Source organism: Protopterus annectens, chromosome 7.part0 (assembly GCF_019279795.1).
Source record: "Protopterus annectens isolate FY-2018-M chromosome 7.part0, PAN1.0, whole genome shotgun sequence".
Classification (NCBI taxonomy): domain Eukaryota; kingdom Metazoa; phylum Chordata; order Ceratodontiformes; family Protopteridae; genus Protopterus; species Protopterus annectens.
In genome coordinates, this window is record NC_056739.1 from 644,613,464 (window position 1) to 644,633,648 (window position 20,185).

At 41.3% G+C, this 20,185-nt stretch overlaps 1 protein-coding gene across 1 annotated transcript in view; it reads left to right on the plus strand.

Annotated features, from left to right (window-relative positions):
* Positions 1-790: 790 nt before the first annotated feature.
* ICE2 (interactor of little elongation complex ELL subunit 2) overlaps positions 791-20,185 on the plus strand; it is a gene marked incomplete in the record, with an annotated part of 1,939,141 nt that continues 1,919,746 nt past the window's right edge. Inside the window, 1 exon segment of the mRNA XM_044077213.1 lies at positions 791-946. Within this exon segment, the coding sequence (XP_043933148.1) occupies positions 933-946 (14 nt within the window).

Consider the following 20,185-nt stretch of genomic DNA (forward strand, 5'->3'; position numbering starts at 1 on the left):
TGTAATTTTTTCCAATTAAACGTACACGGAGAAGTGTATATTGAATGCATGGCTCCCTGCGTATATAGCTGTGCGTGTATATATACGTGTGTTCGTATGTATGCGTGTGCATATATATATATATATATATATATATATATACACACACACACATATATATGCACATATACACACACACTTTTTATATGCACATGCATACCTCTCAAGTGTAGAGTATCTCATTACGAGGAAAGTATCTCATTTGGGGTCTTAAAAAGTTAATGTTCCTCGAAGTTCCACATTGAAAGGGCCTGACAAACATTCTATGTTAGGAATTTTTTAACTGACATCCATGGTAAATTGAAATAAATCATGCTATTTCATTACCAGAACTTTTTTGTACGTAATAACATATTTTAGCCATCCTATTACCTTCCTACTTAGTAAACCCTTAGAACGAGTTCCACATTTTGCTTATTTGTTCCACATTATCAAACCTGGTGTTCCTCGTTTTGGGGATAGAAGATTTAGAGCCAAGTACACGTGTGTATATTGACTTGCTTTTAAATATGTATACAACTCCTTTTTGTCATTTTCATTACGGGATGGTAAACACATACACGAGTCTTGTATAACACGATGTTATATCACTCACGTCAGACACGTATAATATATTTAAAGCATGGCCATACTCAATTTTATAGTACCGTCCTTTGCACGTGCTCTGATGGCAGCCAATGAGAAAGTGCAGTAGGCGGAGGGACTGCTTAACTGCAAAAAGCGGGCATCCTAATGCAACCAATTGGAAAGTTAAAGCGTAATCATAGGCGGGGCTATCAGCTGTGAGGAAGTTGATTCTCGGTAAAGTGGATGCGGGCAGTGTACGTTGTACTTTACGATGGCTATGTTGGTGTTACACAGTGTTATCCACATGTAGCAAGGTGTACAACGAAATGGAGCTTACTTGGTAAGTATAGTAAACAGAAACAAAAATCCAAATACACGGATGACCAAGCTAAATGCGAAAATGATGTGATACGTTTCTTGTACTTTATCTGTGCAGTGAACATACTTTTCGATTTGTTGCGAAGGAATTCGTGCTGCTTTCCTCTTCGGGTATTAACTCCAGTTTTGATTTTTGTAAACAAAAGCATTCCGGTGTGCTACGTAGATCTGCACTGATATCAGGGAGTTAAAACAGAGTCCCCATGATGCACTTTATGCGTATTAGTACAGGTGCTGATGTAGATAAACTGGAAGCCGTTACTTGGTTGTTTATTTAATATTGATTGTATACAGGGAGTGTAGTCAGTGAACTTCATTTGTACTCCCAGGTTCTTATTGCTGCCCTCCACCTTAATTAGCATTTAAAAATTGTCACATCACTCAAACTGCTGTCCCGCTTCCGCCACAAATTTAATGTGGAAGATTTTAAGCTGCCCAGTCAAAAGCTATTATAATTATTGTTTTTAGATTTGCAATCCTCACTGTAACCGAGCTCTATACATGTGGTTATAAACATATGGCCTGATAAAGCTGCAGTGTTTCGGGTATGCTCAGAAAAAAACAATACTCTTTAAGAGTGCAGAGAGTGCCTGGCTACACCTTATCTGCATATCCTGTTATTTGACTGCAGTGCCAAGTCGTTTAGTGTAGCAGTACCTATGACCCTTTCTTAGCTTGAACCTTTACTTACTGCCAGTTTATGCAGCACTGGTACTAAAAAGACTGCAGACTGCTTGTCGTTTTGAGTGGCAATGCATGTGGTGATAAGCAGTGAAAAGACTCAAATTTAGGTGGTATTCATAGAACCATACTTTGCAAGTGTACAAGGTGGGTGTAGAAGCTCCACTTTGCCTGTATGCAGATGCCGTAAATGTGAGTCGGTGGTGCTATATTTCACATATATGAAGACAGAGAAGAACCTGCTGGGGTAAGCTGTGAAGACATGGAACTTTTGTAAAGTTGGTTAAGAAAAATACTTGCATATTTGTGTTTTTTGCAGGCATATACAACTAGTACGTATATTTTTAAGGGTACTTTTCCATTGTCGGGCCAACAGTCCTAATGTGCTACTCTTGATGATATGGAAATTCCATGTCAATGCAGCCAAAACCACCGTTCTAAAGGACCATTTCTTAGGGCTGTCTCACTTACCGGTGGCTGGACTGTTGTTTTTATTCTCTCATATCAAACCCATTTAAAACAAACAGCACCGAAAGGCGACAGGTTCCTTACATTGTCCTGACAGGATTCCCCAACACAACAAGGTGAGGAAATGGAGAATTGCACTTACTGGTTGCTTTAGAAAAGTCCAAGTAGATGTAAGACATCTACTTTGCTAGGGTTGCCAACTTTTCATATCAAAAATTCTGGACTTGTATGTGAAAGCAAAATGTATGTAATTTTGGTATCCTCATTCCCTCCCATGCAGCCATTCCAGTGTCCCATTACTTGGCTATTTCTCTGTTTCTTCCCAGTTGCCATAAACGCTGTTCAAAACTCTGTGCATACTGTTTTCTGCTTTCATTCTACAATGATTACAGATGCTTGGATTTAATTTAAAACTTTATTTAAAATCTTATAGCACAAGCACTGATAGACATTTTAACAAAGTAATACAATTTCACAATGAAAACAGACTTTGCATTACAACTTTTCTGCCTTTGAAATTCACAATCACTGAAACAGCATTAAAACCCACATTCAAAGAAAATGCATATGGCCAGTGGCAGATCGTTTACCTTACGGCTGTTAATCATAGGCCCCTTGCACACAATTTGAGGACCATGCAAAAGTTCTTTGATTCACCTTCCTGATTGTAGTAAATTTATAATATGTAATAATCAACTTGTATTATACCGCACCACTTGTTAGAGCATGCTTTAAATGTATAGATTTTGAACATTTTTCCAGTAAGCAATGAAACAAAACATGTGAACCAGTAATGACAAAACTGCCCAACTGAGACAATTTCAAACATAAAAGGCCACTCAAACTTCTGTCATTACAATCCACCAATGTCTGTCAATATGCACAATCTCTGCAGAAGTAACATTCATCTGAATAATTCCATATTAAAGAGATCTGTAACTAATGAAAAAGTTGCTGCTAGCAAATAACTTAATATTTCATTGTTTCAGCTACAAATTCAGGGCATGCTGCCCTTGAATTAATTGCTTATGTTGCAGTAACAAAAGTGGTGAGCTGGTAATATTGAAATAAGGAATGGATGGCAAACTGAAAATAGGTTCATTAAGTTCCTAAGAAATATTGAAGTCTACAGAAGAAGCGCTTGTTGGTTTAGATAAGATAATCTGCCATCCTGAAGAAAATCTTATTTACACTGACATTCAAGTCTGAGAAGCACAGTACTTGCACAATGTAGTTTATTTCAAATAAAGCAAACAAAAGAATTAAGTACAGCAGCCTAGCAGGATTCAGCATAATGCATATAATGCAATTCTTCTTTCATTCCATTTGCGTTTGCTTCCATAAAATGCCCCAAATACCAAGCGTCTTTGCAGCTGTTATCACAAAATGATTAAAAAAAGCCTCTGCTAGATTGAAACATTTTTCATTGCTAAGTATGTACAATACGACACAGTTTCTGGTTCAGTATTAGTGACGAAAGCTTATTTTGGTGTGCACTGCTTCCCTCCTAATGCAGGAAAGTATATATTTCTAGATTTCTTTAAGCATCCAGAAAGGGAGATATCTAATGTAAGATGCCCAATCCGCCTATTTGGACCTGTTTGAATCTGTCAAGTTTCAACCCTTTTCCCTGATCCTGGGTGACTTTAACTTCCCAGACCTAGATTGGAAGAACTAATTATGCCAGAACACAGTGCAAGTGCCTTGGAACAGCTAGTCGCTAGCCCCACAAGAGGTGATAATATTTTGGACTTTGTATTAACCAACATGAGTAACCACTGCAACATACCTATAGTATCACCCTCCCTGGTAAGATCTGACCATAAAGTGGTCATTTTCAAAGTCACCATCTCCCCCAAGCCGTCTCTAGCTAGGATCAGACATAAAAAAACTATGCCAAAGCCGATTACAGCCTCCTGAGTGTTATAAACGGCTTCACAGCCCCCTCCCCCTCTGTAGGAACTGGCAAAAATATTCAAAACTACATGAGCATTTATATAGATGCATGGAATCAGGAATACCCGACAGGACTAAATCATTCTTCGCAAGGAAGAGTAAGCCTGTGTGGTGGACATCTGCAATAAATAAATTCTATAAAAAGGAAAACCTTGCTGACCAAGAAGGAGCAGATGCCCAGTTGGAAGCAATGTGTCCTTAGCCTTAACAAGCAAATAAGAGCACTAGTGAAATCCTCAAAATTGGCCATATCTACTAGACAGTCATAAGGCCTTCTTCACATATGTCCGCAACCTCAAAAGAAGCACCCAGATCTGTTCAGAACTGGTGGCCAAGGACACCACATGTACAAATGCCATAGATATAGCAAACTTGCTGGCTGGCTGACAGATTCGGTGAAAACTTCACCCCTCTGTCCCCCCATCAGTAAATCGGGACATCCCCAGTACCTGCCCCCTTCCCCTTATATCTAGGGAACAGGTCATCACTGCTCTCAAAAGCAAAAAATACAGCCTCCATGGGACCTGATAACAATACAGGCTGCACCCTACATTTACTCGGGCAGGAATTTGCAGCACCATTAGGCACCCTATTCAACCAAAGCCTGAGTACCGGCTTCATCCCAGCTGAGTGGAGGACAGCCACTGTCATCCCTTTACACAAAGGTGGAGCATCCACCGACCTGGGAAATTATAGACTCATCAGCCTAACTAGTCTGATCTGCAAGGCCATAGAATGGATTATCATGGACCTCCTTAATAAGGACACTGGCAACCTCCAAACACTTGTTCCCGCACAGTTTGACTTCATCAAGGGGAGGTCATGTCTGCTAAATTTGGTCGACTTCTTTAAGACAGTCACCAAAGCCATGGGTGAGGGGAAGACGGTGCACACTGCCTACCATGACCTAGCCAAAGCCTTTGACACCATTCCCTACTCTGGTATAATAGATAAACTCTCTCAACTAGGTATCAATCCGTATGTTACCAGATGGGTAGCAAACTGGCTCACTGATAGAACCCACCTAGTCAAACTAGGGGAAGCCACTTCTAGCAGTAGACCCGTAACCAACTGCGTACCCCAGGGTTCAGTCTTTGGGGCCTCTGTTATTTGGGATATACTTTTCTGAGGTGCAGGCCAAAACCAGTGGGCTATAGCTAACCAGGTTTGCAGATGACTGCAAACTGGGTGGATTACTAACAAATGCATCATCCGCTTTGGGGAGAGTGATGTCCCTACAAATTATCACATTGATAACAATGTTTTAAGCATGCAGTCAGTCGTGAGGGATTTGGGCAGCCAGGTTGATAGCAACCTGACTTTTTACCATCATATTGTTTCTATTATACAGGAAGCCTTCTACATGGCCCACCTCATAAGTACGGGTATCTCATCCACGGATAGGGAGGTCATAACATCCCTGTATTCTTCCCTTATAAGGCCCATTATTGAGTACAATGCCCCTTTTGGCATGTACCTCGCAAAGCACATGCAGCAGCTGGAGAGGCCATAGAGGTTCTTTACCAGGAGAATCCCGTTCCTTAAACATCTACCATACACAGGCTAAAAGCCCTATCCCTCTACTCCGTTTCATACAGACTCCTCAGAAGTGGCCTCTGTCTGGCATACAAGGTGATCACGGGCCCCATCCTGATGGGACTGCTGCATAACCACAAGTCAAACTCTACTCAAGTAACTTGCAAGTGCAGCCTCAACGTGGTCTGCAACATCAACAGGACTTGGTGGGACAGATTTGTGTCCCAGAGGCTCCCCCATCTGTGGAATAGACTCCCTCTCCATTTCAAGCAGACTAGCTCTTTACTCCTTTTTAAGCGCAATCTGGATAACTGGATGGAAAACAGAAAATATACCCGTGGAATTCCACCCATGTCCCTGCTGGACAGGGGCATCTGGTGCTGACTTGTCCAAACATGGCCTAAACTCTTAGCTAGGCGTATAAGGGCCTTATGGCCAATAGCATAATAATCTTCTATGATCCTGCGAACAATGTGTCAACTGAGATCTTAACACAATATTTCCTTTACCTTGAAAAACAGACTGATGGCAAATATATGCATTGGCCATTTATAGGTTCATAGGTTCATACTAGGCTATCTGCCCTAGGGCATTTATAAGCCTAGCCAGTGTGTGTGTGGCTTTCGCCACCCATTTTAAATTAATTTTGCTATGCCTTTTTTTGAGGTTAGTATACTGTGCCTCTGTCTAACAGTGACACAAGTGATAGCCGGGGTAAACCTACGATCTCCCATCCACTCATCAAGATTCCTCTTGAAGAGAGTCAATGTGGGACTCTGCCTAACCTGGATTGGGATTTTATTCCAGAGTGAAGGGAGCCTCTGGGTTATGAATCTGTCCCTCCAGCATGTCCTATTTATTTCAGTGCTGAGGTTCAAGTCTCTCGAGCGCGTAGCTCGATGGGATTTGGATTTTCTGAGGTGCAGCTTGTCCATTAATTCCGGGTTGGACATGGCTTTATACGTCGGGCACAGATCGCCTCTGAGCAGGATGTTTGCCACTGAGTAGAGCTGGAGTTTCTTTAACCGGGCAGCATATGGCATCTGTTTGAGCCCTTTGATCCTCTTGGTGAGGTACTTTTGGGGTCTTTCCAGTTGCTGCAGGTGTCTGGTAAGGTACATCCCAAAACGGGCATTGTACTCAATTATGGGCCTGATGAGGGATGAGTAAAGAGGCACGATGACCTCCCCTGATCTAGATGTGAATCCCTTCATGATTAGGTGGGCTATATAAAATGTTTTTCTAACCACTTTGGCCACGTGGTTGTCAAATGAGAGATTGCTATCAAATTGGGTCCCCAGGTCCCTAATGACTTCTTCTGTACTTAATGGATTACCACCTATGTGGTAATTTGTGGGAACTTTGTTTTTGCCAAAGGGGATGACTATACACTTTTTGGCGTTTAGCTTGAGGCCATGGCTCTGGCACCAGTTGTCTGTTTCTATGAGGCCCTTTTGGAGGATGCTTGTGTCGGCTGGAGAGTTGATTATGGCACCCAGTTTGCAGTCATCTGCGAACTTGGTCAGCCACAGTCCTTCCGTGTTGGCCTGTACCGCCGAGAAATATATACTGAACAAGAGAGGTCCCAGGACTGAGCCTTGTGGGACGCCACTTGTAACTGGTTTGGAGTCTGACATGGCTCCAGCAATTCTAACCATGTGGGTTCTGTCCTTGAGCCCATTTGCAACCCATCTAGTGACATAGGGGTTTATATTTAAGCTGGTGAGCTTATCTATAATGCCCGAGTGGGGTATTGTATCGAAGGCTTTTGCGAGGCCAGGTAGGCTGTGTGGACCACCTTCCCCTCGTCAATGGCCTTGGTGACTGTTTCAAAGAAATCGACCAGGTTTAAGAGGCAGGATCTGCCCTTAACAAAGCCAAACTGGGTAGGATCCAGTGTCTGTAGGTCCCCAATATCTTTATTTATGAGGTCCATGATGATCCTTTCCATATCTTTGCAGACCAAGCTAGTCAGGCTTATTAAAGATAGTTTCCAGGATCCGTTGAGGCACCACCTTTGTGGAGAGGGACCACTGTTGCTGTACGCCACTCTTTGGATACATATCCTGTAGTAAGGCTAAGATTGAACAGTAGTTTTATGTTTGGGTTTAGCTCTTCTTGGAGTTCATGTAGGAAGCAGCCCGGGACACCATCTGGTCCCATTGATGCTGTGTTTTTTGCTTTGGAGAGGGCGGCTCTTACCTGAGCATCTGATATGTAAGGGGGGCAGCACTCTGTTGGGATAGATATTTGCCCTTTTGGTGGGGAGGGGGGGGAGAAGTTTGCACTGAACCTGTCAGCTAGGATGTTGGCAATGTCTGTGGGCTCTGTGTATTTTTTGTCATTTTGGACTAATTCTGAGCATATCTGGGAATTCCCACCCAGGTTCCTAACATAACTAAAGAAAGCCTTGTGATTATCCTTGGTGTCTTGTGCAATTTTTCTCTCGAAGCTGGCCTTAGACGATTTTATGAGTGCCCGTAGTTTTTTGCTAATACTGATCAGAGATGCCTTCCCTTTTTGGGATTTTTCTCTATCATGTAGTAGCTTCCTCCTTCTATTGTATGGTTTTGTTTATGGCTGGGGTCCACCAGACAGGACGTCTGCCTTTGGAGGATTGGGTCTTGGTTTTATTTGGGATTGCATGATCCATGCATTCCTGAAGGTGTTCATAGAATGCGTTTATAAAGGATTCTGCGGTCTGGGCCGTATTTTCCACAGGCCCGGGGGCTTTGAAGGATTCTGCCTCGGTTTTGAGGCGTGTGAAATTTGCTTTAGAGAAGTTTTTCACTGTGGTTTTCTGGGCAGGGGGTGGGGTCGGGATGTGAATATCCAGTGAGATTAGTTTATGGTCTGATCTTACCAGTGAGGGATACATTTCTGGTCTGGAGCATAGTGTCCCCATGTTGGTGATGATCAGGTCCAGTATGTTTTCCCCTTTTGTGGGAGTGGTAACAAGTTGTTCCATAGCATTTGAGTTTATAAATTCTAGGAACCTTTGGGCTAGGGTGTTGGAGCTAGAGTAATGCTCCCAGTCTATGTTTGGGTAGTTGAAGTCACCCAATATAATGGTGTTTGGAGAGACCTTCATATTTTCCAGTATTCTCAGGTAGGCCGAGTGGGGTTCCTGTGTTTGGGAGGGTGGTCTGTAGCAGGCTATAAACTGGAAGGCAGTTTTACCCACTGTTAGTTGCACATGGATAGTCTCTGATGCTCCGTGCTGTGCCACCAACCTGGAGGTGTGGGTATCTTTGACGAATATTGATACTCCCTCCTTTTGTGGTTCGGTCCAAGTTTTGGGCCGAAAAGCATGGTATGAGGTATAACCTGGTAGTGCTGGGGTGCTCTTGGGAGCCTTGAACCAGGTTTCTGTTACTGCACAGATAACGATGTTCTCCATGCTAAGGAGAGTTTTGAGTGCGTGCATCTTGAGGTTTAGACTTCTGGCGTTGAGTAGCATTACTCTTAGTTTCTTATCCCTTGTGATACCTATGGAGGTGGGTTTGTCTTTTGAGTCTTGCCTAAAAAAGGCACTATGGGGGTAGCAAGAGCCTTTGCCAATATCCGAAAGCCCAGGGGTGACTGTTGCAAGCCATCCCTAGCGAAGCATCGTGGCTTGTCGAGCATGTCATCCCAGGCTGACAGGCATTGGATCCCCTTTGAATGACACCAATACTTAAGCCAATTGTTGAAATTGATCATCTTGTCTTCATATTGTGGCATCATTCTTGGTGAGGGTAAGATGCTACTCAAGGTCAGGGTCATACCGGCCTGGGCTACATGCTCAGAGAGCTCCTCTGTCTCTCTTCATGTAGTCCAGCTCCCTAAATGCTAAAAATCTGTCTAATGATAAAGCTGTCTGCCAGGCAATTAGTTAGCTTTTAGCAGTTCACATATGCAATATCTTGTTTACGTGGTACTCTGAGGTTTATAAGGCAGTCATAAAATCAGGGTACATGAATTTGCACATTGATCATATGGTCTTCTGACCTGATCCACTGAATACTGGTTTGGTAACCATAATCTTTATAGAGAGAGGGGTGTGCTTAAATTGTCTCAGTATTTGATGCAACTAGATTTGATTAATACAACAGCATTGTCAGGCTTGTCACACTTTTGCTTTTGGGTACATTTACATTTGTTTAGTACCAGCTGTTTGTCAGAAGTCTGTGATTACATTTGTCACCAGAAATGAATTCGCCCTCAAAAAGAAACATTTAAGACTTCTTTGGTCACATTAAATGATTAAGTCCCACCAATAATACTGAAATGCACAATCAAGTGCAACAAAAATATTTTACTTAATCACTTAGTGAAAACATGAGTAAAACAGCCTCATAACTAAAAACAGTATCATAATTTAGTAGCCTTTTGTTTCAAATACATTTAATATTCATGGAGTCCTTCAGACCTAGTATCTTTATTGCTTGCAACTTTAGCCTTCAACATAGCAACTTAATATCCAATAACAGTACTTTGAAATGTTACCGTATAGCTAGGAATTCCACATTCTACTTCTACATATGCAAACAGACTGTGGAATGAGTAGGTAAAACTCTATAACATTTCGTAAGTACCTGAACCATATTTGAAATGTGTCCATTTGTGGTCCGCTGCACAGTTCAAATGTTTTCAAGAATTCAAATTCCACGTGCACGGAAGACAAAGACTTAAACAATTAATCGCACAGAAGCAGAAGACTGTTTTCGTCTTCTGCGTCTGTGTGCGATCGGATGCAAAAAAAAAAATTTTTTTATTATTTAAAAGAAAATTGATTTGACATTTTTTTCTGGACAATTTGCTGTCCTTTCAGTTTTCTGGACAATGTCCCTTAATTCTGGGCAGTCCAGAAAAATTCTGGACAGTTGGCAACCCTATGACATTGCACATGTCATGGTGTGAAAGAAACTGTATAGTACAGCATGTAACACAATAGGTCCATTTTTATAAAGCTATCTTACATACACTTGCACTTTTGTAAAGCAACCAGTAACTGCAAGACAATGTATATCACGTCAAATATACAACGTTAAAAGAAAAAGACGAATCCTCAAGAAGAGTAGCGCGTTAGGAGTGTTGCCCTGATAATGAAAAAGTACCTTCTTGGAAGTTTCTGAACTGTGTTGATAAGGTAAGTTTTCGTAGCATGATGGTAGGCACTGCTGTGTGGTATTATCACAAGACATGATGTTGAGAACATGTGCCCACCTAGGCTCGCCACTGCCGATTAGCATTTTAAAGCCACTTTGGCAGCAGCTTTATACTGCTGGTGTCATTTGATGGAGATCAGTTTGTTGGCTTTGTAAGTATGGAAAGGTGGGGGGGATAGATAGGAAGGTTGAAAAAGGGAGAAACAAACTGGTGCTATAAGAGGGCTATATGGGAGGTGGTACAGGAGGTTTTTTTAATTTATTTACTTTGTGGAAGTAGGTCTGTTTTTCTGAAATGTATGCAAGAGAAGGAGAAAGTGTAGTAAGGGAAAGGATGATGGAGGAGAGATAAGGGTGTGAAAGTAACACTGAGATGAGGACAAGATAGGTGGTTGGGTGATAACACAGTATGTTGAACTCACAAATGGAAGAGAAGAACAGAGAAAACAGACTATGTACAAATGGTGATGGAGAGGAATTGTGGAAACGGCTGGTGGGTTTAACACGAAAGGGTGGGGGCACAAGTGATGGGGACATGGGACCAGTGCAGCAGTCATCACAGTCATGATGTCCTTGGACTGAGTCCTGCCTGGGTGGAGCCTGAGTGGGCAGACCTTGTTGAGGGAGTAACTGCCTTTAGTGGCTGTGTGGGTAGAGTTGTTTGGGGCAGAGTGTCTTGCACTCACTACAGGGGACTTCGGACTCTTCAGCTCTCCACAGCCCTCTCATGTGTAGCACCTACCATTTTTTGCAGTTTGGCTGCTGCTGTTCTAGGCTGCTTCACGGGTCTATATTAGAACACCGAACATTCAAAATGTCGAGTGTTCTAATATCGAACCCTAGCAATCGAAAATACAAAACACGAACATTCGAAACAGCAAATTTTTTCCTAGGGAAAAAATTTGCTGTTCCAAAACACATAACACACAACACAAGCACATCAAACAAACAGCAATCCACACACACACACCTAACCCTACACTAATACATACACCACTAACTATCCACTTACCTTATCCCAAACCATAACCCTAAGCTCCGTCACTATTGCACAGTCACCTCATCTGCGCTCTAACCCTAACTCACCTAACCCACACGTCCACACAATCGCACACTTACCTGACCCGCGCCCTAACTCACCTAACCCGCCCTAACCCACACGTCCACACAATCGCACACTTACCTGAACCTGACCCGTAACTTTCCACCAGAGCTCTGAAAATACCGAAGCAACAGAAACAGACAACCAAATTCTTTCCCTTGGAAAGAATTAGGTTTCCTGTTACTTCGATATTAGAACACTTGATATTTCAAATGTTCGGTGTTCTAATATAGACCCCTGCTTCACTGCAGGATGCTTGCAGGGGAAGAGCCCCCACTCCTGCCCTACAAAGTAGGTTTGTGACTAGCTGTGAGGACACTGTGCAATAATTAATAATAATAATAATAATAATAATAGTGGTGGTATTTTTGGTTTGATACAAAGAGGGTTCCTGTGGGACTGGAAAACCTGCCAGCCTTATATGGTAGAGGTGGCAGTTGAGAACATTCTCTAACTATGCTTCAAAAAAAAAAAAATAGGGAAATATTGGAACACTTTGCTGTTTGATGCTGTGGCAGCTGTAGTGTGTTATACAAATAAACTGTAAGCTGGCACTGTATGGCCGCAGCCTATGCCTATCTGCAAGTATACTGCTGAGTACAGAAAGAAACGGCTATCTTATGAAATGATTCCTTGATTCAAACAATGTGCCCCTATGTTGCGTATAATTGCAAGTATGATTTAAAGTATGCCCGTGTGTTACATATAACTGCAAATAATCCATTGAGTACTGTAAGGAATACCTGTCTGTTAAAGTGGGTTGTTGGTCCTCCTTTCCAAGTTTAATTTATTCACTGTGTTATTTACTTAGTAGGCCACTACCATATACCTAACTGCAAAAATACCACTGATTAGTGTGGTGTTCCTGCTATTGCAATGGTTTATCCTCACCCTTTGCATAACCTAAATATAATGGAAGCTTAGTGTTCTACAGAGGGCAAAAACTTTCCATAATTTGATAACCTTTTACACTGAAAATGCGTACCTTAGGTGTATGTTAAATTAATTTTCTGCTGATTGGTGTTAGGCACAGAGTTTGTGTAACTTTTGCAGTGGTTTAATTGGATAAACATACGGACTTCGCATTGCCTCAGCAGTGCTGACCCATGTCTACATTGTAATTGTTGTAATAGGCAGATTACATTTCCATTACCTCATTAATTTTTACCAGTAGCTACATAGTTAAATAGTACTACTGTTCAAGAAGTAATGACTGTAACATAAGTGAGGCTAAATAGGTGTTTGTGTTGGGAGCAGGCTATCGGTGGCACAATTGTCAGGTGCCAGTGTTGAGTACACTACCGCCATAGCCTTATGAAGCAACTTCAAAATGAATGCTGATACTGCATTTGCATTCACTGCTGAAGTGCTGACGATTTAAAAGGTGATTTAAGCTGCTTGTTACACATGTAGCAAGCAGGTTGCTCTGGGTTCATTTCCAAGTGCAGAAAGCATTCTTGTCTCTCTGTTTGGGACACAGGGTGTCACCTGATATAGTTATAATTATTTTTGACTCTTGACTGTCAAATTAAATATGCAAACTGCAGTGGTGTTAGTACCTCAGCCATGTTGTCCCATAGCTATGGTTTTCTTGTATGTCTTTGATATTGCAGTAGCACTGAAGACTTGGTGATTAATTCTAGTCTATACTTCTCTCCTGCCACCTGCTGGGCAAGCTTGTTAGGCTGCCTTGCAGAATGCCATCAATATGGTGGTGGCATTGCTTACCAGTGCAGGGTATTCCAGTGAGTTCTGACTACTCATCAGCAAGATTTGTCTATATATCTGTCCATCTGAAGGTACCAATAGACATCGCTTGCAGCCTGCCTTTGTAGATGGTGCAATACAGGTGGGCAGAGTCAAGTATGACTTCTGGGATTTGAAATGTACCCCATGCAGTGTGACTGTAATCAGCTCGGATATCTAACAGGCTGCAAAAGTACATTTACTTAGACAGTGCAGTTACTTGTGCATTAATCTGTAGCTGTGCATTCCTGGTTTTGTAAACTTGCCTACAATATTAGCTGTGCTTGCACATGTGTTCCTTTAATGCGATTTATAGAACTGTGTGCCTGCACTATTCATTTACATAAGAACATTGTAAAGTCAAAATATTTTGAAGCTTAATGAGCATCACCATTTTGTGTGCTGCTGGTTGCAACAAGTATACAAAGATTGTCAGAAAACAAAAGTTAAAGGGGATAGTCTATGAAAGTGTAATAAGGGCATAGTAGAGCAAGAATAATCTAATCTTTTTGTACCCTGAAAAGTGCCCGATTGTAACATTAAATACATTGCCTCCTCAAAAATGTCTTTCAGTAGGCGTGGGAATGTCCTGTTTATCCAAAGCTTGGAATTGCATATCCTTGTCTAAAGTATTAAGTTCTTCAAAACCCATTTGCTTGTTTTAGGTTATATTGTACATGTCTGCTAGAATCATTAAATTGGTAATGATCACATGCCATTAAGAACAACCCCCCCCCCATAATGTTCCTGTCTGGAGCCTTGCTGAGAGATACCAAATTACTTATTTAAATTTCTCCAGTGGTGGCTTCAAATCAAAGAGGGGCTGCAGGAGACAGCTGAATGGGTGCGGCCAATGGGAAGGGGTGTAGTCAACTAAAAGGGGTGGAGATATGGTGCAGTGGGATCAGTGCTGAACATGCTAATTTACATGAAATAAATGCTCAGTCACTATGGCACATGCTGAATACTCTACACAGCACACATTGTTACATGTATATACAGGTTGGTTTAAAGACTTACTCTGAAATATGCTGCAAACAGTACTTCGTACTCTGTTTCTGCATCTGATGAGAAGCTGCAGTCTGGAGCACATCAGGTCATACTAGATTCCCCCTCCCCTTTTTCATGGAGGCGTAAAAGGGACTAAACTTCTAAGTATTGTATTTTTCTTTGCCCTGCCCTGTGACTCGTGCCATTGCTGAAAAGAGCCCAAGAAATACCAGTACACTGTCTTCTTAATAAATAAACAAATTTAATTAACATCTGGGAAAGAACCCCTTTGCTGTCATTTGTTATTGACTTGCCATGTCAACTACATTTACTGTGCCAAAGTGGCTAAAACCATAAATTAATGCAGAGCATCATGATATAATAGCAGGAGAAGGAATGGTACTGCAAGGTTGCAGAACTCATAGAAAAACGCAGAAAGGTCAAGTAAGGGAAAAGGGGGAAAACAAGGTGCAGTTAAGTTTAAGCCTAAGAGACGCACACAATAAAAATACTTGCACTAAAACATTAAGCTATGCAGGCAAAACTAGGAGAAGATTAGGAGGAAACAGGATGCATATAATTAGGAAAAAGAATGTCTGGTAAAAGGAAGCAGTGCAAGTTGGAAGGGTGGGGACTGTGATGTGATTAAGATGTTCATGGTAAGATAAAAGTGAAAGTATTTTGGTTGGATCAGAAATAAAATAAAGCAATGGGAAATGCAGAGGCAGGAGACTGGTAGCTGTAAAAGGGTAGGAAGAGGCAGGATATGGGGAAGAATTAGTGGAGAGGTAGCAAAAAGGAGTTAATAGGAGAACGGGTACATAAAGCAACTACACAGCATTCTGGCATTGCTATAAATTTCAAGACATACAGTCACTAAAACAGAACATCAGCAGTAAGTAGAAGCAAATTGTCCACCTGATAAATCCTGAGACAGTTAATGACAACATTATACAATCTTACAAGCAGAAGTCAAATGGTTTCATTGAGGGTTCTGTCACTCATCTCCATAAATATGGTTGGGTCATCATTAAATCAAATCAAGAATGTTGGCTCTGTAGTACTGGACAAAATTTCTAGTCAACAGCTAACTGAACCTGTGTTTACTATGTTCCCATTAAATAATCTTAAATTACTCAAAAGTATGTCTCAGAACTCTGACATCTGTTGTTCATATCCACAAAGGTGTACCCCAACCAGACCCTAGGTCATGTCCATTGAAACTTGTCTCATTGTTTTAAAACTTCAAAGCAGTCATGGTCAATGAGCTGACTGTACAGAGCCCATCATGATTTGTTCAAAATATCTGATATAATTACCCACAGAAGAAGTAAGGAACAGAAGAAGTAAGGAACTGGAACACAAACATGGCAACATTAATGTTACTGGCCATGTAATGAAGTGGATGAGCAGCTGGTTGAATAGCAGAGGTCTGTAAGATACATACACTATGAATCAGATTATGACTACTGGCATCCTGTGAGAGCCAGCATTTGCCCCTGCTTTTTGGAACTTTGTTTTCCCTAATGCCCAGATAGTCAAACATTTCTGATTAATAAATTGCCCAAATGATTGCAAGTTAGATAGCATCTACTGTATCAGATTCCACGGCTCTACAGTGTATTTCAGGTAATAGCCATTGTTGTACTGACTGTAATAAGGCTTTCAGTCAGAGTCAAAAGATGCAGCATAGTATTTTTTGAGGGGGACATTATCCCTTGCAACTCCATCATTGAAAGTAATTCCCTAAAAAGAAATCTGTAAACACTACTAATTGATAGTCTACACATTAACTGGAATGTTATGCCACTTATAAAGAAAGCCTTTGGACTAGCTCATACTTTTATAAACATGTATACCAAGCCATAATGGAAAACATAACTTTTTAAGACTTCTCCTCCCTTATCTGCATTTTAACACTGTGCAGCATTATGTGGCATCCAAACTCAGTACCTCACTCACCTTGAGAAGCAACAAAATTTATTATAAAAAATGAGTGGATTAACAACACAGACACTCTGTCACATTAAATGAGCTGTCTCTAATCTCTGTCTTATATTCAGGGCCTTGACAGACTCTCTTTTCTTTAAAAATGTGTGCCTTAAGCACACGCGGAGTAGAAAGTAACACGCATGCATATAATTATATACTAAGTGCACAGTAGTAATACAATTAAGCTTGACACGTATATTAAATAATACAGAGCTCTACATATAATCTAGTTACAAAAGGAGCTCTGCCAGTGCCACCCACACCTCTCATAAGGAAAATCTCATGACTTGATAAGAGGCATGTTGACTTCAAGTTCAGTTACACACGTACCTCAAAAAAACGACTGATCATAATGATGATGACTCAGTGATTAAGGGGTTGAGACTGTCTGTTTCCTGACCATCACGAACAACAACAGATTAAGTAAAGGCTTTTTTTTTTTTCTTTAGTAGCCTATGATTCAGGAATCCAGAAATCTTTTTCCTTCCTTACTAGCAAGTCAAGGGCCCAAAGAAAGCAATTTACAAGCAATCCTAACTCAGATACACCATACGGTAGCGCTATCAGCAACTGCAAGTAACCGAATCAAAAAATAACTGTCCTTTCCTGCACTGCCTGCTTATACTGATTGGTTCTCACTCTCTTTTCCAGAAAGAGAGCGAGAACCAATCAGTAGTCATCCTGCCATTCACGTCATGTATGTGACTGCGGACGTGGCACTCCACCCCCCCTTCCACTTTACTGTGCGGTTACCGCACAGACTCTTGGGCATCACACACTGATGCAGAACTGTCCCTACTCTGGACTGTCTTTACAGCAGTCTGAGACAGTCCAGCTTCAGAGAAAAAAAAATGGAACTCGTCGAGCAATGAGCATGTGCAGTTCTGGGATTTTGCGAGTCAGTCGGACTTGTTTTTTTACAGCAAGTCAGCCAGTTTTTTTTATTTAAAAATGTTTTATTGTGGAAGTTGTCTTTTTATCTTTTTCTTCACACAGCTGGTGGGGGCTGCAGTCCGATGCCACGAGCCGCCCCTGAATTTCTCCTATACTGGCCTTCCCTTTCATAATAAACATTTTGAAGAATTTGCCCACCTGACACTTTATTTAAAACCTCCTGATTATAAATTTGCATTTTTTTAAAGGTGAAATGTATTAAATGACTTCCTTCTCTGACCGTCTCTCTGGGATATTCATGGCAATTCGTGAGTAAATCCCTTGGTATAAAGGTAAGAGCAGACAGCTGAGTAATTTCCAGCCTAATAGTAGTATGCAATGGGCTCATCTGATGCCCCGTGCAGTTCCCATATTGGCGCCTGAAGAACAACAACAAAAAAATAAAGTAAAAACTGAATCAAGCTGATTGTTACAAATATAACAAGGAACTTACTACAAGCTACCCTACACTAAATGTTTCAGCCATGACTGTAAATACATTATCTCTTTTCATAAATGATTGCTGGTAGTGCACTTTTGCAGTATTGGGATTTGCCAGTCATGCCCCCGACTGCTTTCACCCAGAGCAGTTGCCCTGTTCACCCCACCCTAATTATGGCTTACCGTCTCGTCTACAACTTTGTAAAGTATGGTGACTTATCAATCCATAGATGCCTAGTTGTATACTAGGCTAATGACCGCCAGGGCGTTTATAAACCTGGCTGTTCAGTCCAACCCAACAGTGCCCCCATGTATTGTGGGTGTTTGTTGGGAAGTTTTTAGATATCATGAGGGGGTATGTTAGTAGTTTGTGTATTATTATCCATCAGCCCCTGCCTATCAGAGGTGTAGGGTTCAGTTCCTGGGTGAATTTCTGATTTCCCTTCCATTGGTCAGGGTTATGTTTTAAATAAGGTTAGGGATGGACTCTGCTTCACATGGATGGGGGATCCTGTTTCAGAGTATGGGAATCTCTTGTGACACACACCTGTCTCACAACGTACTGTACTAATGTCACTGGCAAAATTTAAATCCTTGAATCTAGTGGTTCTGATGTTCATTTTGCAGATGTGCGCAAAGTACATCAGAGCTGGATCTACGGATGTCTTGTATGCAGGGCATAGTTCGCTTCTCAGTTACCAGTAGGAGGCCCCAGTGAGAGATGACTTTTACCACTTTGCTTACTTTTCTTGTCTCTGAATATTTTTTTCTTTAAGGTTGTCTTTGATGTCTGTTACTTTATTTAGAAAAGCTGCCTTTCGTTAGTTTTGTGTTGTATGTAGTTTAGGACCTTTATTTTTTTATTTATTTTACATTTGTTGACCGGGATAGTCCGACTGGATACATGTCCATTTTTCAGCGGAGGCCTGGGGAGAAAAGCTCTAAACACAACATACAGGAAAAATCATACCAGTACATGTTGCAAACAGTTTACAGACTGTTCAGTCAAGCAAGTTATACATTCAATCATTATTAAACTTGTATAAGTATCTAAACTAACAATTATGTCACAGCTTGTATGTAGTATAAAGTACTGTTTGGCACACAGTTATGGAAAAGAGCTAGTCAGGATTAGAACAAGGACATAACCAGTGTGTCTTAAAATGCTGTCTGAGACTTTTTTTGAATTGCGTTAGTGAAGATACTGGAGTAAGTTCGGCAGGAAGGGAGTTCCAAATTTTGCTGAACCAGCAGTCTGTCTGTTAGATGAACGAAGTGGCCTGAGGTTGCAGGCATATTTTCAGATTGGTTGACTACTTTATATGTCACTATAAGCTGGTTGTATTGAAGTAGGCTAGGTAATTCAAGCCACCCTAGAAGATTTAGGTTGTGACAGTGGTGTGTCCTAAATGCCGTGCCTGTGGTAAATCTAGCAGTTTGGTTATAACAGCTAGAGAGCTTGCTAAGGTCTGATTTGTTCAGATTGGTGAGTAAAGGGGAGGCATAAAGAAGGGTAGAAAGTAGATGGGAATGGGCAGTAGCAGTTATAGCAAGTGGAGTAAGGAAAGGTTTAATCTTCTAAAGGGAGCCAAGTTTTTTATTAATGGTTTTAATAGTTTGGTTGACATGCATATCAAATTTAAGGTTATTATCTACTATAACACCTAAGAGTTTAGTTTGGGCTTCTGGGGAGATAATGGTGCCATTATTAGATTTAATGGTAAAGAATAGTGATGACCTACGAGTGGGGGGAAAAGCAGCAGTTTTGTTTTGTTAGGGTTTAAGATCAGATGATTATTAGACAATTTTCAACAGTGTTAAATGTCTTCTGGGACAATGTCATTAGTTTTGTCTGGGAGGTAGCTGAGCAGATTAAAGTTGAGTCATCTGCATATTGAATGCAGGCTGCATCTGGGATGACAGAGTGGAGGTCATTAATAAAGATGGAGAAAAGAAGGGGTCCTGGTATAGAGCCCTGGGGGACTCTTAGGGTGATGGGTAGAATGGAGGATAGTTTGCCCTGCCATAGGGCGGCCTGTTGTATACCACAGAGGTAGGATTGAAACCATTGGTGAGCGTGCCTTATCTAAGGAGAAGGCCTTCAAAGTATGGATGAGTTTTTGGTGGTAACCATATTGAAGGCCTTGGGAGAGATCAAGAAAGAGGGCTGAGGTTAGTTTATTTCTGTTATGGTTTATGACATCAG